The 23,422-nt window shown below is 41.6% G+C and overlaps 1 protein-coding gene across 1 annotated transcript in view; it reads left to right on the top strand.

Annotated features, from left to right (window-relative positions):
* Nucleotides 1-12,723, top strand: part of SHB (SH2 domain containing adaptor protein B) — a 179,548-nt gene extending 166,825 nt beyond the window's left edge. The window contains exon 6 of the mRNA XM_056519164.1: nucleotides 11,667-12,723. Within this exon, the coding sequence (XP_056375139.1) occupies nucleotides 11,667-11,850 (184 nt within the window). The 3' untranslated portion in view covers nucleotides 11,851-12,723. The remainder of the gene's footprint in view (nucleotides 1-11,666) is intronic.
* The last annotated feature ends 10,699 nt before the right edge of the window (nucleotides 12,724-23,422 follow it).

Genomic DNA, 23,422 nt, shown 5'->3' with positions numbered 1-23,422 from the left:
AATAAAAATGTTTAACCCCCTTTAATACATCTACTGACCAGTAAAAAGATTATTGTACAGACTTCTGCTATTAAGTCTAGTCCTTTATTATATTGTAAGCCACCGCTAATGCTTACTCTGTTATCTGGCGCTTTATCTATGTCCTTGTGTTATGTGTTGCTGCACTCAATCACTCTTTGATTGTAAGCGTATTTTACAGGTGCCAATGTCCGCGCCTATTAGTATGTTAGATTGCTGTTTCCTCATGGCGGCTAATTTGACATAAACGTTCCCATGTCTAGCTCATGAATAATTCACTGTGCAATTACAGGAAAAAGTCAGAGGTAGCAGAATACATGCAGCTTTGGGCTGTACGCCCAAACATCTGCAGATATCTGTGCTGTATTATTACTCCAATGATTAGCTAAGTGCAACGTCTTGGGATCCGTCTCTCTATCAAAGTAACACAGTGGGAAATCCTCAATCAGAATTGACCTTCTTTGTTAACATAATGAGTTATTCCTGATAGGCATGGTGTACTACCGATACAGAAAGGTCTGCAAGAGTCTCCTATCGGGAACTGTACTGCTTAGCGCTCCTGAGAATAGAGAATTAGGTGCTCTCACAGGTTACTGCTTGTGTACATTTAGCCTAAGGGAAGGCTCATCTTTAATATTTAACTAAGAAACCTTTTCTCATTGATGGTGGTGCAAGTAATGCTGCATAGTACCGCTCGTACAAAATGCACTTTCCAGATTGACTTGTTACTATTGTTATCTATTTCACAGAAAGGGTTACTTGGCTCTAGTGTGCACCCCTCTGCTGTCTATCACATTGTCTGCCAAGAGTATGTTCTACCGAGATATGCAGTCTTTTCTGTCATCACATTGGATGCCTTCTAAATAACTAATAAGGCAACAAAGACAAGGTCTCGGCACTGGCATTGTATATTGTTTACAACAGAGTACTGTAGCCTTCAGCGATTCATGTGTCTGTTAGGTCTAGTGGGGGAACAGCCCTCCATGGTAGGGGGTTGTAGTTTCCATGGTAATTCAATCAACATCTTTTTCTGTGAGCGAAAATGAGTTTTAGTCCTCCATGCTTTCAGGAATCTTTATGTGTGCGATCTCCTCTGTGGAGCAATAAATTAGAATTGTAACTTTCATTGTAACCAGAAGACCATGGGGTGATGACAGCCAGAGTTCCACTCCTGTTAAAAGACCTAAGACATTTTCCAGGTTTTTGTCACCATTTGCCAAGAAAAAAAAGGTTCACATTCATTTCACTGCAGGCAAGTTAAGGCTCCATGAAGCTATGTGAGCGTGTTTAATATTCAGTGCAATCTTTTCCAATGAAGCCTTAATGTGCTTAGTATTAATTGCCTCCATCTTGCCGCTATTGATTCTGGGTCTTGCAAATGGTCTGGTTCATATATAAAAGAAACACAATATCTAGCATGGAAAGTCTGTTCCATTATTAGGTCATACAATCACCCTCATGTCATTGAGAGAAAAGTACAATTTATTCCAGCAGCTGTAATTGCCTCGTGCTTTCCTTCACCAAGGCTACACTACGGAGTTTCAATGCAGCCGCATTTTTCCTCCAAAATCTCTTAAATGGTTTATGCAGGATTAGAAAAACAGAACTGATTTAGAGGTTGTGTGTGGTATTGTAGTTCTGTTCCATTGAAGTGAATGGAGCCAAGCAACACCACACACACCCTGAGGACAGGTGAAGTGAGGTGCGGTGCTGTTTTTGGAAGAAATTAGCTGTTTTTCTAATCTTGGATTATACTGCAACATTGCATTGTTCAGATTATGGAAGAACTTACTCTTGACATCTCCAAAGCCCCTTTGAGGCTATGCTACCTTACAGCATACAGAGATTTTTAAATACATGACCCCCAAAAAACTGCTGTGTTTTTACTAATGCGTTCTATTGAAATGCAATAGTAAAACGTTTATTTTTTTTTAATTATTTTTTTTATGAACCCAATAGTGGCCCAAAAATGGTTGAAAATAAATCTGTAATGTTAGCTGTTTTTTGAGTAAAAAAAAAAAGTATTTTGAGCCCAAATTCTACGATGTGAACATAGCCTGACAATCTGCTTCACATTGCGATTATACATCAGATCACTACTATATATTAGCTAAGGTATCTCTGCACTGACTAAGGCTTCTATTGGAGAGCCAATTAAAATGTTGTACTAGAATTATTTTCCATTGTATTATACCATGTTGGTAATGTGTTTTTGTTTTATCTATGTTTATAAAATGAATTTTTATAAATTGTTGAACTCTATACTGAGCTGAGAAAGAATTCCTTAAACTAGTGGGTTGAGTGTATTTTAAAGCTGTACGTAAAGACAGATTACTACCATAAACCTCTTAAAAATCTAATCTTTACAAAATATTTCTTTCCACATTTGTCTGTGATATCCCGCTAAGAAAAATCTAGTGGTGTCAGTATCCGGTGTCAGTCAGCCCAGGCACTGTTTAATGAACAGTCATTCTAGCAGTATTTATTTCATAATAATTATGGATGTGAAGATGTCACTGTCAATGACTGTGCAGTCATGCCTAGCAGAATGGAATAATTCCTCTAAAGAAATGAAATGTACATTATCCTGGAGATCTGTAATTATAGTGCCTAGTTGTAGAGTCCCAAGAAAAGAGACAAATCTTGGCAGATACAGTAAATGTGTCATTTTAACAAATGTCTAGGTTTTCATTAGCTGCTATCTCTAGAAATCTTCAATTTATAAAAAAAAAATTATTTTGATTTTCTGCAGGTCCTGCTAATTTCTGTCTGAATCTTTCAATACTTTAGCATCTGTAGACATGACCAGATAGATGAAGGTAGCATGGATGACATTTAACCTGTCTGGTCCAAAGAGTTGTTAACAAATAATAAGAGGGATTAAAATGCCCACGAGAAGTAAAACATAGCTTTTAATGGTTCCAAGATAAAAGGCACCACCAAATCAATTGTGACCCATTAAAATTAGATTTAATATTGTTTGTACCATGAATTGCGGTCCAACACGTTTCCACTGTGTGTGACAGTTTCCTCAGGGGAAAAGCATTTGTACAATAATTCACGCCTAATAGTTAGGCTAAATATATAATTAATAATATCCACTAATAGAGTCCAATCGTACTGTCTCGCTCGTATATAACATTTGCTTAAATATGGGTCTACCACATTACACAGACCCGGCAGTTTGCAATTACAAATGATGTACTGACAGTGCAGTGCAAAGATATTAGTACTAGGAAGAAATACGTGGATAGATTCCTCTCAAGAAGGCATGATGCCTGACAAAGATCCCGGTTCGGGATCGAAACGCGTTGCCAATAAAGAAGTTTATCTCCATCCCTGGGTACCAGCGCCTTCTTGAGAGGAATCTATCCACGTATTTCTTCCTATTGCTTATTACCGGACTGACGGACGTCACACCGGGTTGTTCCTCGTGGCAGCGGTTTCCCTTGATTTCTACGCTGCTATAGGTGTTGTGCTCTAAGCGCAACACCTAGGGGTAAGAACCCATCTTTACGTTACACCTTTATCATCATCAAAACGGTCCTCACTAGGGGCGCACCTCTTGTTGTTTTTTCTCGTTTTTATATAAGATATTAGTACTGTCTCACAAGCACATACAATTTGCTTAAATACGGGTCTCACACATTACACAGAACCGGCAGTTGACAATGACAAATAATGTACTGACGGTGCAGTGCACAGAGATAGAAATATACATATACCGGACTGGCCGAGTTCCCAGGATGACCTGAAATAAAAAACAGCATCATTTGCCCATATAGTTGCGGTTGTTTGTGGTCTGCCTCCTCTCATCCTAGATCAACTTGTCTTTGCTTATTTAACCTATTAGCTCCAGTGTCCTTTATGTAATTTTATCTCATTGACTCAATATAAGACTGACAAGTACTTACATATGTCTTCCAGCCTAAATCACATTCTTCATTTGTCCATGTAATACATTTTGACCACACAGTAACTAGGTCAATAGTAGGGGCGGGACCTACCCCCATTACTGACACTACAGAACGGACTGAGCATCATGTGACCAGAGTTGATCACATGAGCGCTTCCGAGCGAGATCGCGGCATTGCAATCGATTCGAACGTGACGCGCGGCACATGATGCGTGTCACGTGACAGCGGCGTTCCGGATATGAAGCCGGACACCGCCAAGGAAGAGCAGAGCGCCAGTAGCATGGCTCCCTACCACTGTAGGTAGCGTTCATGCCCTAACCGTACACCCGGACATCTAAACGTGAGTAGCCAGCCCCTAGCATGAACTTCTTTTTCAGGCACTGAACTACTGGGACAACACACCTAAAGGGGGATTCATTTTCTCTGTTTGCCTTTTAGGATTCCTAGGTGGCTGAAGGTAGAAATCATTATAGGTGGACACTGGTCGACCAAAAACACTGGTTGCATATGGAGTAATGTTCCCTATTTCTGCAGTTTTTTATGTCAGGTCATCCTGGGAACTCGGCCAGTCCGGTATATGTATATTTCTATCTCTGTGCACTGCACTGTCAGTACATCATTTGTCATTGTAAATTGGCGGGTCTGTGTAATGTGTGAGACCCGTATTTAAGCAAATGTTATGTACTAGCGAGACAGTACGATTGGACTCTATTAGTGGATCTTATTAATCATGTATTTAGCCTAAATATTAGGCGTGAATTATTGTACCAATGCTATTCCCCTGAGGAAACTGTCACACACAGTGGAAACGCGTTGGGCCGCAATTCATGGTACAAACAACATTAAATCTCATTTTAATGGGTCACAATTGATTTTGGTGCCTTTTATCTTGGAACCATTAAAAGCTATGTTTTAGAGCACCTTCCGTGGGCATTTTAATCCCCCTTATTATTTGTTGATTCTATTGCTGGGAAGAGGATTACTGAGACTGCACCTGCTGTGGGGTGGATTCGATACCACAGACCTCCCCTCATATCCAAAGAGTTGTTAGACAGCTGCTTATCCCCTTTCTACTGCAACAGAACATGGACATTTGGCCATCCTAAACATACATGTAAAGGATAGTCAGGTGATAGCTGTCCGGACCTCGGTTGAATGTGTATAGCCATTTTTAAGAGGTCTCACAGTCCTCATCTGATCGGCTCATGTGAGGATTATTCTTGTGCTGACTGTAAAGGAGGAGGTACCCAGCTAAGTAGAAATTTATGGCAGTCCGCATCTCAGACTGATAATTTCTTTTTTTTTCTTCTATAGAATACATTAAACTGGTTATCCAGGAAAAAACTAATTTTTTATATATCAACTGGCTCCAGAAAGTTAAACTGATTTGTAAATGACTTCTATAAAAAAAATCTTAATCCTTTCAGTACTTATGAGCTTCTGAAGTTAAGGTTGTTCTTTTCTGTCTAAGTGCTCTCTGATTACATTTGTCTCGGGAACCGCCCAGTTTAGAAGAGGTTTGCTATGAGGATTTGCTTCTAAACTGGGCGGTTCCCGAGACACGTGTCATCAGAGAGGACTTAGACAGAAAAGAACAACCTTAACTTCAGAAGCTCATAAGTACTGGAAGGATTAAGATTTTTTTATAGAAGTAATTTACAAATCTGTTTAACTTTTTGGAGCCAGTTGATATATAAAAAAAAAAAAAAAGTTTTTTTCCTGGAATACTCCTTTAAGAACTGTAAGTATCAAAAATAAGTATTAGGGAGATATTGTCTATAAGAATTTGACATTTAGCTATTTTAGTGTCAAAATGAGAAAGTTTATTGAGTCGAATACAGAATATACAATACATCAGTATAGATATAGTGTAAAAAGAAAAAGCAAGTTATCGACATAGCTTAAACCAAATGCTGATACTGAGCATGCAATACAGGCATCAGCAATCCAACGTGAAGAACAGTAGTGATCATCATATATAAACTAACAAAGGTAAAGGTGAGACCAACATATCCGGCGACATTTAGCTATTTTAAGACTTAATGTAAAATGCACTAGACAAAAATATTGGGACACAACTCTGAATCACTTAATGTGTTTCATTCAGTACTATTGCCACAGATGTATATACTCAATCACTTTTTGACATGCCAATAAAAAATACAAAAGAATTGTAAAAAAAACCACAGTGAATCCAGTGTGTGTGAATACACCCTAAAGGGTACGTTCAGACATACAGGATCCTTATGTTTTAACTGACCCGAAGTACTCCAATGGGGTCCTTTGATAGGATGATAATGTTGCTGTAAGGGCCTCCTTACAAGAACAGCTGGAGGAAAACCATAAGGTTGTGCTTTGATACACCCTGTATTATATCAAATACACTATAGGAGGAGATTTCTCAATGCTTACACCAGAAGGAAAAAAATGCACCCTCAATTTTTGCGTAAAATACAGGAAAAGTCACATATTTTTGAGCAGAGTGAGGCTTGTGCAAAATATTTTGATTCTTTGACACCAGAAAACTGCCATGATAATACCCCCAAACCAAATACTCCTTCCCCCCGGGCCTCCACCTCCATATATTTCTTTGTGTAGGTATACATTTATAGAACATCCCTACCGGTTACCTTTGTTGTGCGGACAGAAACGGCAGATGGTGAAAAATCCTTTTGCTACTTAATTTGTTAGTACTCTGATATCTAAGCGCTGCTTATGGCAACCTTTGTCATGGGAATATCTGTGTACCATTAAGATGCTATCACTGGTGCCATTAAATAAACTGGTTTCCCTTGTTAAAGGAGAACTCCAGTGGAAACAAGTAGAAAGCAGATATTTTCAAATCAACTGGTGCCAGAAAGTTAAACAGATTTGTAAATTACTTCTAAGGGTGCATTCCCACATGGCGTATTTTGCTGCGTATTTGCTGTGTATTTGGTGCTGTGTATTTTCCTACCCATTGACTTCAACAGGGAAAATAAAATACGCAGCAGCAAATATGCCGTGTGGGAACATACCCTAAAGCACTTATTAGCTGCTGTATACTACAGAGAAAGTTGTGAATTTATTTTCTGTCTGACAATGGTGCTCTCTGCTGACACCTCTGTCCATGTCAGGAACTGTCCAGATTAGAAGCCTATCCCCATAGAAGACCTATTCTGCTCTGGACAGTTCCTGACACAGACAAAGGTGTCAGCAGAGAGCACTGTTGTCGGGTTTGAAATAACTTCACAAGTTTCTCTGTAGTATAAAGCAACTGATAAGTACTAGAAGGGTTATATGTAATGAGTATTGTAATGGTCAACCACACTTGGGGGATCTATCCTGAAATTAGCCACAAATGAAATCATAAAGAAAAAGGATAGTGCTTAAAACTTTACTTTTAATGATATGCATACTATAAAATATTACACCAAAGTGAGCCCCATACCATTAAAAAATTAGCATAAGGTATATATAACAGTTGGCAGGATTTGTTTTGTATACACAAGGTAACGGCTATATGAAAAAGGTACCGGAGTAGAACTAATTCTCAGGATTTACATGGAGGTTCTCATGTCAGATGTAGACTAATACACCGCACTAAATGTTACGTTTAAATACAACAGCAGTATATTGATAGAACACACATATATTGGCACCGCCTTCAACGCGTTTCTGTCAGCTAGTGCTTGCTGATGTCATCAGGATGGTGTTGCGCTCAATATTGCACATATCGGCTGCTGCTGCTCGCACTCGTGAGTTCTAGCGTACATGAGAACCTTCATGTAAATCCTGAGGATTAATTATACTTCGGTACCTTTTTGATACAAAAACGAATCCTGGCAACTGTTATATACCTTATGCTAATTTGTTAATGGTATGGGGCTTATTTTGGTGTCATATTTTATAGTACGTATATCAATAAAAGTAAAGTTTTAAGCACTATCCTTTTTTTATGATTTAATAAGTACTAGAAGGGTTAAGATTTTTAAATAGAAGTGATTTACAAATCTAACTTTCTTTCACCAGTTGATATGAAAAAAAAAAAATTCCACCGGAGTTCCCCTTTAATGGCTACGCTATGATGTGATGGCTTCCTAAATGGCCCAATAATTATACATGTGGGAGTACAGGTTGTTTGCATTAGTACTTCAGTGTGAATAAGGACTGAAGTAGCCAAGACGGAATAACATTTATGTATGCTGGAGCAGCAGAGAAGAGCTTTGCATTATAACACAGAGAGGCTACTCAAGCACCTTATGTATATTATCTCCGTATGTGCGATTATGCATGCTCTCGCTCTCTTTTCTCATCTTATGTGTATTTTTTGCTGGCATTGTATCTCATCTACACTCCAGTGGCAAGGATGCACACATTTCCATAATAACTAGTTGTTGTTCAAACAATTCTTGTTGCCAGCAGAATATTTTTTTGCAAATTAGTTCTATTCCGCCAATTGGATGCAGTGACTAATATTTCTGTCGAGCCGTGACATATGATGCATCACCACACTTCTCATCAAGCTGTAAAGAGTTGTTTTTTTTCTACATTTGTTAATTCCATTGTACTTACATTTTAGTCTGTGGTTGATAACCATATAAAAGATGACAGCTCTTTGTTAGAAGTCTAAGTTAACATACGAATGTCTACATTTAAGATCTACTAAATATTCAGCTGTGAATAAATTCAGGAGAGCACCAAAGCGAAGAAGCAGTTATGTTTTGCTGATGCTAGAAATCTTAGTTACATTAGATATCTTAAAGAAAAATCCGTCTTCTAAATCTGCCAGTTTGTGTCTAACTGCGACCACCTTTTTCTCTTTTATGGAAATGTCAATTTACTTTCTGAGATAGTATGAAAAGTAAATTTCATATTTTGTAAAAGAGTGGCCACATCATAATTCCCCACACATGGAATGACATACCGTATTTTTCGCCCTATAGGACGCACCGGCATATAAGACGCACCCTATTTTAAAGGTGCAAAATCTAGAAAAAAAAGATTCTGCACCCAACAGTGATCTTCAACCTGCGGACCTCCAGATGTTGCAAAACTACAACTCCCAGCATGCCCGGACAGCCGTTGGCTGTTCGGGCATGCTGGGAGTTGTAGTTTTGCAACATCTGGAGGTCCGCAGGTTGAAGACCACTGGTATAGGAGGTAGTACTCACCTGTCCCCGCCGCTCCGGACCAGTCACCGCTGCCCTGGATGTCGCTCCATCGCTGTCACTGCGTCCTCTTGGTGTCCCCGACGCTCCGGACGTCTTCTTCCCCGGGATCCACGCTCTCCGTCGCAGTCATCACGTTGCTACGCACGCGCTCCTATTGGATGACGGGACGGTGTGCGCGACGACGTGATGACGCTGAAGGAGAGCGCCGGCCATGCAGGGGATCCCGGCACGGAGCAGACACCGAGGAGGCAGGTAAGGTCCCCCCCGGTGTCCTGTAAGCTGTTCGGGACGCCGCGATTTCACCGCGGCGGTCCTGAGCAGCCCAACTGACCAGCCGGGTTAGTGTTATTTTCGCTTGAAACGCGGCGGTCGGCTTTGATCGCTGCATCTGAAGGGTTAATACAGGGCATCACCGCGATCGGTGATGTCATGTATTGGCCGCGGGTCCCGGCCGTTGATGGCCGCAGGTATTCGCCGTATAAGACGCACCAACTTTCCCCCCCCCCCCCCCCCCCCCCCCCCCAGTTTTGGGGAAGAAAAAGTACGGCAAAAAATATGGTAACTGTGCCTATATTATTTGTAACCAAAAATATATATAGGTTTCCTACAACAAGATGACCACAACACTGTAACATGAAGAACCTCTTTGCAGTAAACCCCCATTTTTGGTCCTTTGTCTTTCAGAACAATAATGGGGATCACAATGTTAGTACACGAGCATGGGTTGGAATTACATTAATGATTAGATAAGATTTTATTTTTCACATACTCTATTTTGTACTGCATTTCCTAATTCATATAGACTACACTGTTGCTCAGTGCCTATATGACCGCTTATAGACAGTACCTTTCTCAGTGTTGGGTAATTAAGGTGTTAATATTTCACTCATTGTCAAATGCATTCGACATCTTGTGTCTGTGTATTAAAGATAAGTCTCTTGTACTGGAGACTTCTATTCTGGGTTGTGTCATCATGAGCTGTAATTCCAGTCATTTTTTTTTTCGCCTTCCGATACTGCTGTCATACAATAGCCATATTTCTGAGCATAATAGGAACCTGAATCTCACAGACAAGAGTGACACTGCATGTAACTTCATCTCATGAATTACCATCCACTCTGCCATGATTTTCCACTGCAGCCGTTTCAGCAGTCATCCTTTTTAATACACTAAAAAATGTTCTGATTTTCTGACAGTTTATGTCCTTGTTTATTCTTTAGTGTTAATTTTCACTTACTCATAAACACAATGGCCGATATTTAGCAATCAGACTGAAACCCTAATTGTATGGTTTTATCCATAGCAGCCAATCACTGCTCAACTTTCACTTTACAAGAGCTTGTTAAGATATTAAAGTTTAGCTTTGATTGGTTGCTGTGGGAACAACCAGGCAATTAGGGTTTTAGGCTGATTGATAAATCTCCCCCAATGTGGGCATAGGTTACACAGGAGTTGCAGGTCATTCATATAGATATACAAATATTACTGATGTGCACCCCTCTTGCTGAAGAAAACCACTGATCTGTGTGTCACTCAGGGAATTTCTATAAAATAGATCGTTTTTCCAGAGAAATCTTTACTTTATATCACAAATCTTCAATCCATATACATATGTAAATGCTTTTTTGTTAAATATTGCAGACTTAAATAAGTTTTAAATATAGTATAACTGATCAGAGCTGTACTCCTAAAGGACCCCATACACATTACTGAGCAGCGAGCCAAACCCACTGTTTTCAGCAGGATTGGACAAACATATAATATGTATGGGAGTTTCCTGACTCTCCTTTTTGGGGGAGAGAAGGGAAGGGCACATTAGATATCAACCAGCCAACACTTGTTTTTGGGAAGATAAGCTGCCACCAGAGCTTTCAGGCAGCAGCTTACTCCTCCTTTCACCTTTCAGAAGAGATAAAGACTTGGCCAAGCCAAATTGTTCATGTGTATGGGGGTGGGGGGCTTTGCTGAGCTATTGACCAAACAAAGTATATGGGCACCTTAAGACCTGCTTTTGTAATTTTATTAGTCTCAGTGAACATAAACATCTTAACCCCTTAAGGACACAGCAGGTTTTGCTCACCTCTCCAGTCTTACAACAAAGCAGGGAAAAAATTTGAACGCACATTGGGGGCAAAAATGTTCGCAAAATTTGTTGGGTGGCTGTCTGCAGTATCACCCTTCTGCAAGGTATCACCCTTCTGCACTTTGGCATCCATTAACCATAGGTTAAAATAAAAGTCAGGGCAAAATGTGATTTACTCATACTGGAGCTGAATCAAACTTAGCTTAACATTTGATACCCTATCACAAAAGTGCATGCAACTGTAATGCAGGTGCCCCCTCTGTTATTGTACTTTACAAAACTATGCTGAAGGTATTTTGATTTTGTAAAAATGTTCATCTATATGGACTAGGTATGAAATAAGAACACAGGCTAAGTTTGGCACTAGCAAATCTGCACTACAAATCAGCAGGGTACTGCAGTAGGGGTTTCCAACAAGGGTTGAGGTCCTAAAAGCCCTTTAAATGTATGTGTATTGCGTTTTTGGATTAAATGTTTCTTCTTTTGTTTTTACAGGAGCAGCCAAGGATTTATGCACATGAAACTGTCAAAAGCCAAAGAAAAATATGTATTGGGTCAGAACAGTCCTCCTTTTGACAGCGTCCCTGAAGTCATCCATTTCTACACCACAAGGAAACTTCCAATAAAAGGAGCCGAACATTTATCACTTCTTTACCCTGTGGCAGTGCGGACCCTTTAGAGTGCAGACAGACTGAACCACCCCTTCCTGTGGACAGGGGACTGAAGAGGCATTGTTGCAAGTACAGCACATCTGCACTACAATTCAGCAGGGTACTGCAGGGGGGACAATTCAAGTACTGACATTGTGAAGCGTCAATTGCGGGCACTCACAAAATGTACAATGTTGCACTACGGCTTTCATAAAGGACATTGCTTCTGTTTTGAGAAGGGCCATGGGAAAACCGCCAGATGCTTGTTGGTTTTCAAAGATGAAAAAGGGCATGTTTTGATGCTAAATGTTTGATGCAATGCTTATCTGGGAGCAGAAGTACAAGTGAAAAAACATATGCTGCAATACAAACAAGTATATGTGCTCAGAAAGATCTGAGAAGTCTGTTTCTTACCTTCTTCAAAGCATAATACCGTTGGGTTATTTTAGCTTATAGTGCCTGTAATGGAATTCAGAATTGGAGAATTGACCTTAATTTGTTCAATGTGTATTCTTTATACCTCATGGCAGTGATGCTATGGGTTGTTCAAGTATAAAATGCCATCAGTTGTCATCTTTCTGCTACACAAGCTACAAAATAATTCTGTTTCCAAATGTATCAACTGATTATAAGCAAAAGTTAATAATCACTATCTAATATAAACATATAGCCACTCATGCATCATTCTGAAAAGTGTAAAATGGTACAAAGAGTTTGGAGACCTCACATCCAAACTTTAGGCCTCAAAAACCTCATCTCTACTAATCCTTAACTTTGAAGGCTTCTTTCTCAAATAAGCAATGCAGATTTTTATATTAGAGAAGGCTCTGTAATGTGTCCATGTGACTGCTGTGTGAGGCATTAAAGGGGTACTCTGCCCCTAGACATCTTATCCCCTATCCAAAGGATAGGGGATAAGATGTCAGATCGCCGGGGTCCCGCTGCTGGGGACCCCTGGGATTGCCACTGTGGCACCCCGCTGTCATTACTGCACAGAGCGAGTTCGCTCTGTGCGTAATGACGGGCGATACAGGGGACGGAGCAGCGTGACGTCATGGCTCCGCCCCTCGTGACATCACGGCCTGTCCCCTTAATACAAGTCTATGGCAGGGGCATGCCGACCGCCACGCCCCCTCCCATAGACTCATATTGAAGGGGGCGGGCCGTGACATCATGAGGGGCGGAGCCGTGATGTAACGATACTCCGGCCCCTGTATTGCCCGTCATTACGTGCAGAGCGAACTCGCTCTGTGCAGTAATGACAGTGGGGTGCTGCAGCGGCAATCTTGGGGGTCCCCAGCAGCGGGACCGTGGCGATCTGACATCTTATCCCCTATCCTTTGGATAGGGGATAAGATGTCTAGAGGCGGAGTACCCCTTTAAAGGTTTCTGTACCTTTTGAACACCAAGCTTCAGAACACAAACATTGCATTTTCTGTGGTACCTAGAGCCTGCAAAGATGGCCGTGGCCTGCTCGGACAGTATGTCTAGTAATACTTTGTCTGTTGGAGCAATACTGTTTCTCACTTGCTACATCCGTTATTATGACCCATCATTGAGCTAAGTCAAGCTTTGGTTAATTATTTATGAATAGGGTATGTAAATAAAGAAAATAGTGGTTTAATATATAATTATATTTTTGACCCCATTTTTTGGTACAAACAGAGTTGTTGTGCACCTTTTTACAGTCAGAGGCCTTAAAAGGCAGCATTGACCATGTTTAGTGTTCGTACAGTGTGACTGTCCATTAGCGAGGAAGCGTTACTCAAATGTTCTAGGTTTGAAGACAAAATCAGGGTATTGTTATTTTTGACTGTTAGCTTGTGAAGCCTGTTTTTCCTCCTACCTGAATAGTTAAAAACTACAGTATTAGGGTTCCAACCTTCTCTTTAATAAAATTCATCTTCGCATGTGGAAGTGAAAATTATTGTCTGCTCAACTGTTGTCATCAGTTTGTTGAATTTCTTTGTGCAATACAGTATATGCGTTCTAAGCTGTGTTCTTGTGTCTCTGATTTTTACTGATGATTGTGAAGAATGATAAAGCTTCTGAGATCATCACCACGAGATGGCTCTTAATTGATATCTCAAGCGCAATGGTTTATTCATGTTTTAATGCAAAAAGCTATTCACTTATGCCACTGGATTTGCACCTCATTACCCTTGAATTTGAATGCAAATTGGGTTCCGATTTGCAAGGAATTTTGTCTAAGAGGTCAGGCCTGAAAAAATATACAAGTGTCCTCATGTGAATGAGAGAAAATGAGAAATCCCTTTGCGGGGAAGCAGGCCTGCCTGACATCTGACATTTAATTACTAGCCTCTCCAGCAAGACACCCAAATTATACCACTTCAGTGATTTCTATAGACATAACTGACAGGGACCATACAGCGCCATCAAGAAAGGCAATCTCAAACCCTGAACAAAAGCTACATTTATTTATAAAGCCTGTGTAGAACCCTTAATTTGTTATCTTAGAACTATGACAGTTCAAATCATAATTTATGGAGGTTTTTGGTATGTTTTTTTTAATTATAATTTTTTAAGTAGGAGCTATGGATGTTTTAACCGAATGCATTATTTTAGAATGGTTTTTCAATCTTGATGCTCTAAAGAACAAAAACAATTTGGCAACACCATTTTCTTTTATTACCATGTGCAACTTTAAGCCTCCGTATCAATCTTTTGATAGCACATGACAATGTGAGAAATTACCAACTATGCATTATAAAATATTACCACACTCCATTTACACACATCCCTTCTATGTTTGCAGAAGCAGACTTTCAGCAAATTGAGTTTATCCGCAAGAACTGCAAATGTTTTCTTAGGGGATGTTTCTGTTTATAGTGCAACTTGATTTATTGCAGTATCTGCAGCTATTCACATTGGTTGCTATATACATTGCTTGGAGCCTATAAACAGAATCCATATGTGAAGTTCTATGAGTTGAGACACCTTTAAAAAGGATCCCTGGAACCTCAGAAAGTAGTATAATCATATGTTGTAAAAATTGTGTGTGAGAGAGATATAACAGGGCTACAAAACTATTCCAGACCAAGCTTTCTAGGCTTGATCTCGGTATAAATCATGGCCTACAAATGTACTGTCTTCACATTTGGCACCTATAGTTTAAACTAAGCAAAAGCATACTCTGTCTTAAAGGGGTACTCCACTGCTCAGCGTTTGAAACAAACTGTCCTGACCACTGGGAGCTTGTGACGTCATAGCCCCGCCGTCTTATTACATCACGTCCCACCCCCTCAATGCAAGTCTATGGGAGGGGGTGTGACGGCTGTGTGACTTGCATTGAGGGGGTGGGGCGTGGCTATAATTTCACAGGCTCCCGGCGCCGGCTTCAGCGTTCTGAACCGTTTTGTTCCAAACGCTCAGCAGCGGAGAACCCCTTTAAAGTTAATGTATATTTTATACCACTATAGGGGAATTCTTCATTTGCTGCGCAGGGGGGAGGGGAGGCTTTAGCAGCTTACTGTCAACTGTCATATAGCAAACCAAGTAATAACACCTTATCCAGCCAACAGCTGTTTCTCCCAACTAAAGCATAAAAGGGGGAAGGGGTGTCAGCCAATGCTATGTGAATGGGGACCTCCAGATTTATACATAATAGAAGATTTCAGCCTAAAGTACTTTTTTTTTTTATTTCAGTGGAGAGAGAAAAATAAGCTTCAACCGCACACTTGTAGAAGCAATGTATCTCAATATTGGATATATTGAACATGCCTGATTCCTCTTTTCCCTGACATCTTCCATTTCGTACCAACCTGGAATTCCCCATTCACATAGCATTGGCTGATGCCCCCTTTCCCCATTAATTGGGTTTATATTACATATTTAACATTTTCTTTTTACAAGGTATTTGGAATGTCTATGGAGGCGCTATGCATATGTTTGCTTGGTGGAAATTGTAGAACTGAGATTTGTGGCATCTTTCACACACAAACCTTTTCATCTATAAGAAGCTTGCATTTTCAATTATGAGAAGGAATAAATGCATCCTCATGATGGAAATATGCGCACCAAGTCTCTAGATGCTCAGGTGACACCTGCAACATTATGTTGACTGACTGCTCTTCTGCTCTTCCCATTTCATGGGGTTGGTATAAAGCTAGCTGTATGAAATCCTGATGAAAAATAATTCTAGCATGAACAGCTTCTAAATTGCAATTTTTATTGGACTTTTGAGCACGCAAGAAAACACCTGCCTGCATTTTTGCATCAAGCACAGTTTTGCGTGTACGCAGGTGTCTGTCACTATCAAGTTAGCTAATTATTGTGACACGTGTAGAAAGGAACGAATTCTCTAACACCCACCGTCTGCCAGTATATGAATAATAGAACTGCATCATTAAGTGCTATACACTACTTGTAGGACCTGAAGTCTGCATTGTAGTTCCTCCTTGACCTGCTCATCTATTTGCCCCACCATAATGCACTACAATATATAACACTGCCTATCAGAAAAAGGAAGTTTTAATCAGTCCTGTCTTAAAAGTTAAAAAGATTTTTTTCCAAAATTTATTTTTCTAAGCCTCACCCTGCTCTTCCTCTGATTGTGGATGTTTCCTTCTTGTCGAAATTGCTGGAGTTTCCTTGAACAGTTAACAATTGGAGACTTCTTGCTCTATGTGATAGCAGCAACACTTGCTTGCCAAATTATTTGGACTGTTAAGGTTATATTAACTATGCGAGTGGTCAAACAACAATGCAATGGTATTGAGGCACAACTATAGCTAATAAATTCCACAGCCACAAAACTATCCAATGACTAAGCTGGACAGTTATTACCATTGTACATGATTCAGCAAATGTACATGTAGTCTACACAAGCTCAAGAAACTGTGAAAAGGTATAATGCAATCGGAAAGTCTTCAGACCCTTTTACTTTTTCCATATTTTGTTATATTGCAGACTTGGAGTAAGGAGTAAAATAAAATAAATAAAAATCACATTAACCCACCACCCCCAAATCATTCTGCACTCAATACCTCATAATGACAGAATGTGACAAATATTTGTTAATTTAGGGAAAAGGAAAAATATATTTCATTGACAGAAGTATTCAGACCCTTAACCCCTTAAGGACCAGGCCATTTTACACCTTAGGACCAGAGCCTTTTTTTAACATCTGACCACTGTCACTTTAAACATTAATAACTCTGGGATGCTTTTACTTATCATTCTGATTCCGAGATTGTTTTTTCGTGACATATTCTACTTTAACATGGTGGTAAATTTTTGTGATAACTTGCATCCTTTCTTGGTGAAAAATCCCCAAATTTGATGAAAAAAATTAAAATTGAGCATTTTTCTAACTTTGAAGCTCTCTGCTTGTAAGGAAAATGGATATTCCCAAAAAAAAATTTTTTGTTCACATTTCCAATATGTCTACTTTATGTTTGCATCATTAATTTGACAAGTTTTTACTTTTCAAAGTTCAGGGCTTCAAAGTTCAGCAGCAATTTTTCACAAAATTTTCAAACTCACTATTTTTCAGGGACCAGTTCAGATTTGAAGTGGATTTGAAGGGTCTTCATATTAGAAATACCCCATAAAAGACCCCATTATAAAAAAAACTGCACCCCCCAAAGTATTCAAAATGACATTCAGTCAGCATTTTAACCCTTTAGGTGTTTCACAGGAATAGCAGCAAAGTGAAGGAGAAAATTCACAATCTTCATTTTTTACACTTGCATGTTCTTGTAGAGCCAATTTTTGAATTTTTACAAGGGGTAAAAGGAGAACATTTATACTTGTATTTGTAGCCCAATTTCTCTTGAGTAAGCACATACCTCATATGTCTATGTAAAGTGTTCGGCGGGTGCAATAGAGGGCTCAGAAGCGAAGGAGTGACAAGGGGATTTTGGAGAGTACGTTTTTCTGAAATGGTTTTTGGGGGGCATGTTGCATTTAGGAAGCCCCTATGGTGCCAGAACAGCAAAAAAAAAAAAAACACATGGCATACCATTTTGGAAACTAGACTCCTTGAGGAACGTAACAAGGAATAAAGTGAGCCTTAATACCCCACAGGGATTTCACAACTTTTGCATTTGCAAACATTTTTTTTTTTCACTAAAATGTGTGTTTCCCCCCAAATTTCACATTTTTGCATGGCTTAATAGCAGAAAAAAAGCCCAACATTTGTAACCCCATCTCTTCTGAGTATGGAGGTACCCCATAAATTGAACTGAAGTGCACTATGGGCGAACTACAATGCTCAGAAGAAAAGGAGTCATATTTGGCTTTTTGAGAGCAAATTTTGCTCGGGGGGCATGTCACATTTATGAAGCCCCTATGGTGCCAGAACAGCAAAACAACCCCACATGGCATACCATTTTGGAAACTAGACCCCTTGAGGAACGTAACAAGGAATAAAGTGAGCCTTAATACCCCACAGGGGTTTCACGACTTTTGCATATGTAAAAAATATATATATATTTTAAAATAAAATGTGTGTTTCCTTCCAAATTTCACATTTTTGCAAGTCTTAATAGCAGAAAATACCCCCCAAAATTTGTAACCCCATCTCTTCTGAGTATGGAGGTACCCCATAAGTTGACCTGAAGTGCACTACGGGCGAACTACAATGCTTCAGAAGAGGAGTCATATTTGGCTTTTTGAGAGCAAATTTTGCTCGGGGGGCATGTCACATTTAGGAAGCTCCTATGGTGCCAGGACAGCAAAAAACACATGGCATACTATTTCGGAAACTACATCCCTCAAGGAACATAACAAGGGGTACAGTGAGTCTTAACACCCCACAGGTGTTTGATAAATATTTATGAAGTGGGATGTGAAAATGAAAAATTGGATTTTTTTACACTAAAATGCTGGGGTTACCCCAAATATTTCATTTTCACTAGTGGTAAAAGGATAAAATGTCACCTTAAGTTTGTAAATACATTTCTTTGGAGTAAGGACATACCTCAAGTCTGGGCGTAAACAGCTTGCACACTGGTCTGAGAGGAGCAGGTCACATTCAGGGGCCTTGAGCTTCTGCGTTGCGGCCTATGGAGCCAGAACAGTGGGCCCCCCCCTCAAGGGGCATTACATGGGGTAAATAACTGGGGTACACTAAATAACTAAAATGGTGTACAGTGGGACATAAAATTATAAAACAGGTTATGTTCCCAGAATGATGACCCAGAGCATAGCCAAAACTAAAAAATATGCCCGCCCCAAACCCTATGCTCTGAATCATCATTCTGGGAATGTGACGTGTGTGGCCGTCCCTAACCTGTTGCCTCAAATGCGCACCCTGCTCAGGTGGAGAGAGTGATGCGCATTTGAGGCAACAAAAAAAGTCCCCGATGATAGTGACTCAGTGACCTATGACCCAGAGGAAAAAAATACCCCCAGAGGTCTTATCAGTTTTTTTTTTTGTTTTGTTTTTAGATGAGTTTTTTTTTTTTTGGCAATTTAGTGGTTTTATGAGGTTAAAACTTGGAATGTACTCTGGACTTGGTACATTGGGGTCAAATTATGGAAAATTAAAATGAAAAGGGAAAATTTAGTACTGCATGGAAGTGTGATACTCCCTGAAGCAGTTTTTAATGCAGAGGCCCAGATGATCGGGGCAAGTGTCACATTGAGTGGTGGTGTCCTTCCGTATCCCCCTCCTGTTAAACACTGCATTTTTTCTGGGATCGTCCCTTCTTTCCAGTGTGGGGGACCTCACCTGGAAAGTGTTGGCCTGGGATGATCCTGGCACCTATAACTCCAGTTCCTTGGGAAGTCCGGCCTGCTCTTTCCCGGTCGCCAAAGATCAGGACCTTTAGGACTTCTTCTTGGAATTGGAGGAATGTCCCTGTGTTGCCAGCGTACTGGGACAGTACAAAAGTGTTGTACATGGCAACCTGTACCAAGTAGACCGCAACTTTTTTGTACCATACCCGTGTTGGCCGCATGGCCATCTATGGCTTGAGGACTTGATCAGAAAGATCAACTACCCCCATATACCGATTGTAGTCCAGATTACAATCGGGCTTGAGGACCGGGGTTGTGGTACCTCGTACAGGGACAGGTGAGCTGCTGTTACCATGAATAGTGGTCAGCATAAGGACATCCCTCTTATCCTTATACCTGACCAGCAACAGGTTTTCATGGGTAAGGGCACGGGACTCACCCTTGGGCATAGGTGTCTGCAGAAAATTTAGAGGGAGCCCTCTCTGGTTTATCCGCACGGTCCCACAAGCGAACGTGGATCTGGTGGCAAGGGATGTGAACAGAGGGATTCTGGTATAAAAGTTGTCCAAGTACACGTGGTAACCCTTATCCAGCAAAGGGTGCACAAGCTCCCAAACGATTTTCCCGCTAACACCCAGAGTGGGGGAACAATCTGGGGGTTCAACACGGGAATCTAGTCCCTCATACACTCTAAACTTGAGAGTGTACCCGGAGGTACTCTCACAAAGTTTATAGAGCTTCACGCCATACCACGCCCGCTTCGAGGGAATATACTGGCGGAAGATGAGTCTCCCCTTAAAACTGATAAGAGACTCATCAACCGAGAGCTCCCTGAGGGGTACGTAGCCCTCCCAAAATTTGGCCCCAAAGTGATCGATGACCGGCCTCACTTTGTAAAGCAGGTCATGGGCGGCATCACCTCGGGGCAGACATGCCGCATTATCTGCATAATGCAGGCATTTCCGAATGGCCTCGAACCGCCTTCCTTTCCATGACCATACTGTAAAGCGGGGTCGAGGATGTCCCCGCTCCAGTACTGTCTGACACTTGGTTTTTTGACCAGGCCCATATGCAGCAAGAGGCCCCAAAATGTCCTCATCTCTGTTGCATCAATGGCGTACCATTCATTGGGCCTGGCCAAAACAGAATCAGGGTGGTGGGCGATGAACTGCCTGGTGTACAGATTCGTGTGCTCCACCATGTGATTGACAAAACTGTCACTGAAAAAATTACTGAAATAGTAAATTGTCAATCCGGATTCCGGAGTCGCCAACAAACTCCGGAACCCGTGGCTGATAAGCCTCTGGGGGTCTCCAGACAGGTTCACCGGAAGGGGGCTCCGGTAAACTTGTCTGGGGGTCGGACTCCTAGTACGAGCAGCATCACCACTCGCACTAGTGCCGGCCACTGGGCGTCTCCGCCGCCGTATAGGTGACTCATCATCAGTACTAGATGATGAGGAGGACGATGAAGAACACAGGAATGTAGGATCTTCATCGTCCTCACTGACAGATTCAGAGTCGGAGGCAAGAAAAGCGTATGCCTCCGCTGCCGAAAATGCCTTTTTTCTACGGTGGTGGCGGGTGTGTGTGTGTGGGGGGGTGAGCAGGGCCGGGCTGGAAAAAATTACATACCAGCCACATAGTGTTGCGTCATTATACCAGCACGTCGTCATTTTCTTGTTCATAAAATGTAAAATCATGCATTTTAAAGCATATTAGTTTCCCCCACATTAGGTGCAGTACAGTTCCCCCCACATTAGGTGCAGTATAGTTCCCCACATTAGGTGCAGTCACTGAGGACAAGCAGTGCTCTGCACACTGAGGACAAGTGGGGCCCCGTACACTGAGGACAAGCAGGGCCCTGTACACTGAGGACATCCCCCCCCCCAATCCTCAAGTAGAAAAACAAAAGCCACCCCCCCCCCCCCCCCGCCCGCATCTCCCACCTGCCAGCTAGCTGTTGGAAGACTAAACTCCCAGCATGCTCTTGCAGTGAGGACATGCTAGGAGTTGTAGTTCTACCAGCTAGCCAGTGGGAGGAAGATGCGGGCAGATGGCCGGGGAGCGGAGCTTTACAAAAAGTTGTACAAAAAGTAGCAGTTTGCGACTTTTTGTGCACCTTTTTTTAAAATGCTACAGCACGTCTTGTAAGCCAGGTCTGACCTGGCTTAAATTTGCGACTTTTTTTTAAGGGGGTTTGGACTGGGACCAAAAATACACTGACATTTAAGAATAAGCAGTCCATTTTTTTTTTTTTTTGGTGGGGTCTGAAGGCTGGGACCTCCACCAATCACCTCGCTTCAAGTTGCTCTCCAGCTGTTGCAAAGCTACAACTCCCATCATGTCTGGAGCCTCAGGCATTATGGTATGCAGTTTTGTAACAGCTGAAGGCCACAGATTGGAATACAGTCTCCCCATCATCACTGCAGAACTTACAAATTACAGCAGTGATGGGACAGTCAGGAGAATACACAATGATATCACTGACCTGAGTGATGTCTTCTCTGTTGTCGTTCCTTTTCCTCTGGTCCAGATGCCAGGTCTTCTTCCAGCTCCATCTTCTCTGCAGAGTCTGAAGCCCAAACTTCATTGTCAGCAGATCCTCATCCTCTGTATGACAACAATAATCATTATAATACTGCCAGATACTGTGCCCTAAATAAAATACTGCCACACACTGCACCCACTGAATGTAATACTGTGACACACTGTACCCACTGAATATAATACAGCCATACACTGAGCCCTGAATATAATTCTGCCATACACTGCGCCTTGAATATAATACTGCCATACACTGCACCCTGAATATAATACTGCCATACATTGAGCCCTGAATATAATACTGCATTACACTACGCCCTAAATATAATACTGCCATACACTGCGCCCTGAATATAATACTGCCATACACTGCGCCCTGAATATAATACTGCCATACACTGCGCCCTGAATATAATACTGCCATACACTGCGCCCTGAATATAATACTGCCATACACTGCGCCCCGAATATAATACTGCCATACACTGCGCCCCAAATATAATACTGCCATACACTGCACCCTGAATATAATACTGCCATACACTGCACCCTGAATATAATGCCATACACTGCGCCCTGAATATAATACTATCATGCACTGCGCCCTAAACATAATACTGCCATTAGTCTTTGGATTAGCCTTTGGATAGGGGATAAGTTATAGATTGCGGGGGTCCAAGCATTGAGACCCCCCACGATCTCCTGGACAGGGGCCCAGTCAATGCCGAAAGCCGACATCTGACCCCACAGGAAGCCATGGTCGGCACGCTCCCTCCATGTATCTCTATGGAGTATACGGAGGGGTGTGTCGGCCGGCACTTCGTGCGGGGTCGGCATACCTCTTTTCCAGCTGACTGCCAAGGCCCGTACTGGAGATTACAGGGGTCCCAGCGCTCGGACCCCCCCACACAATCTATAACTTATCCCATATTCTTTGGATCCCGCATCTATCAATCATGCATATACACCTCCCCCATTTCCTTGGTTTCCTCAGCCTCACACCTCCCCAAACCCCCCATCCTTGTTATCCTCACTAATACCCCCCAGCCTCCCCCCTTCAATCATAAATATATACCCCTCCCCTCATCCTTGGGCCTAACCCCCCCCAGCCCCCATCAATCATAAATATACACCCCCCCCTCATCCTTGGTCCTAACCCCCCAGCCTCCAATCAATCATAAATATATACCTCTCCCCTCATTCTTGGTCCTAACCCCCCAGCCTCCCCCCCATCAATCATAAATATACACCCCCCCCTCATCCTTGGTCCTAACCCCCCAGCCTCCCCCATCAATGATACATATACACCCCCCCCCCCATCCTTGGTCCTAACCCCCCAGCCTCCCCCCCA

Source organism: Hyla sarda, chromosome 1 (genome assembly GCF_029499605.1).
Source record: "Hyla sarda isolate aHylSar1 chromosome 1, aHylSar1.hap1, whole genome shotgun sequence".
NCBI classification, from domain to species: Eukaryota; Metazoa; Chordata; class Amphibia; order Anura; family Hylidae; genus Hyla; species Hyla sarda.
Note: the sequence above shows the minus strand (reverse complement) of the source record. Positions and strands in the feature narration are given on the sequence as shown.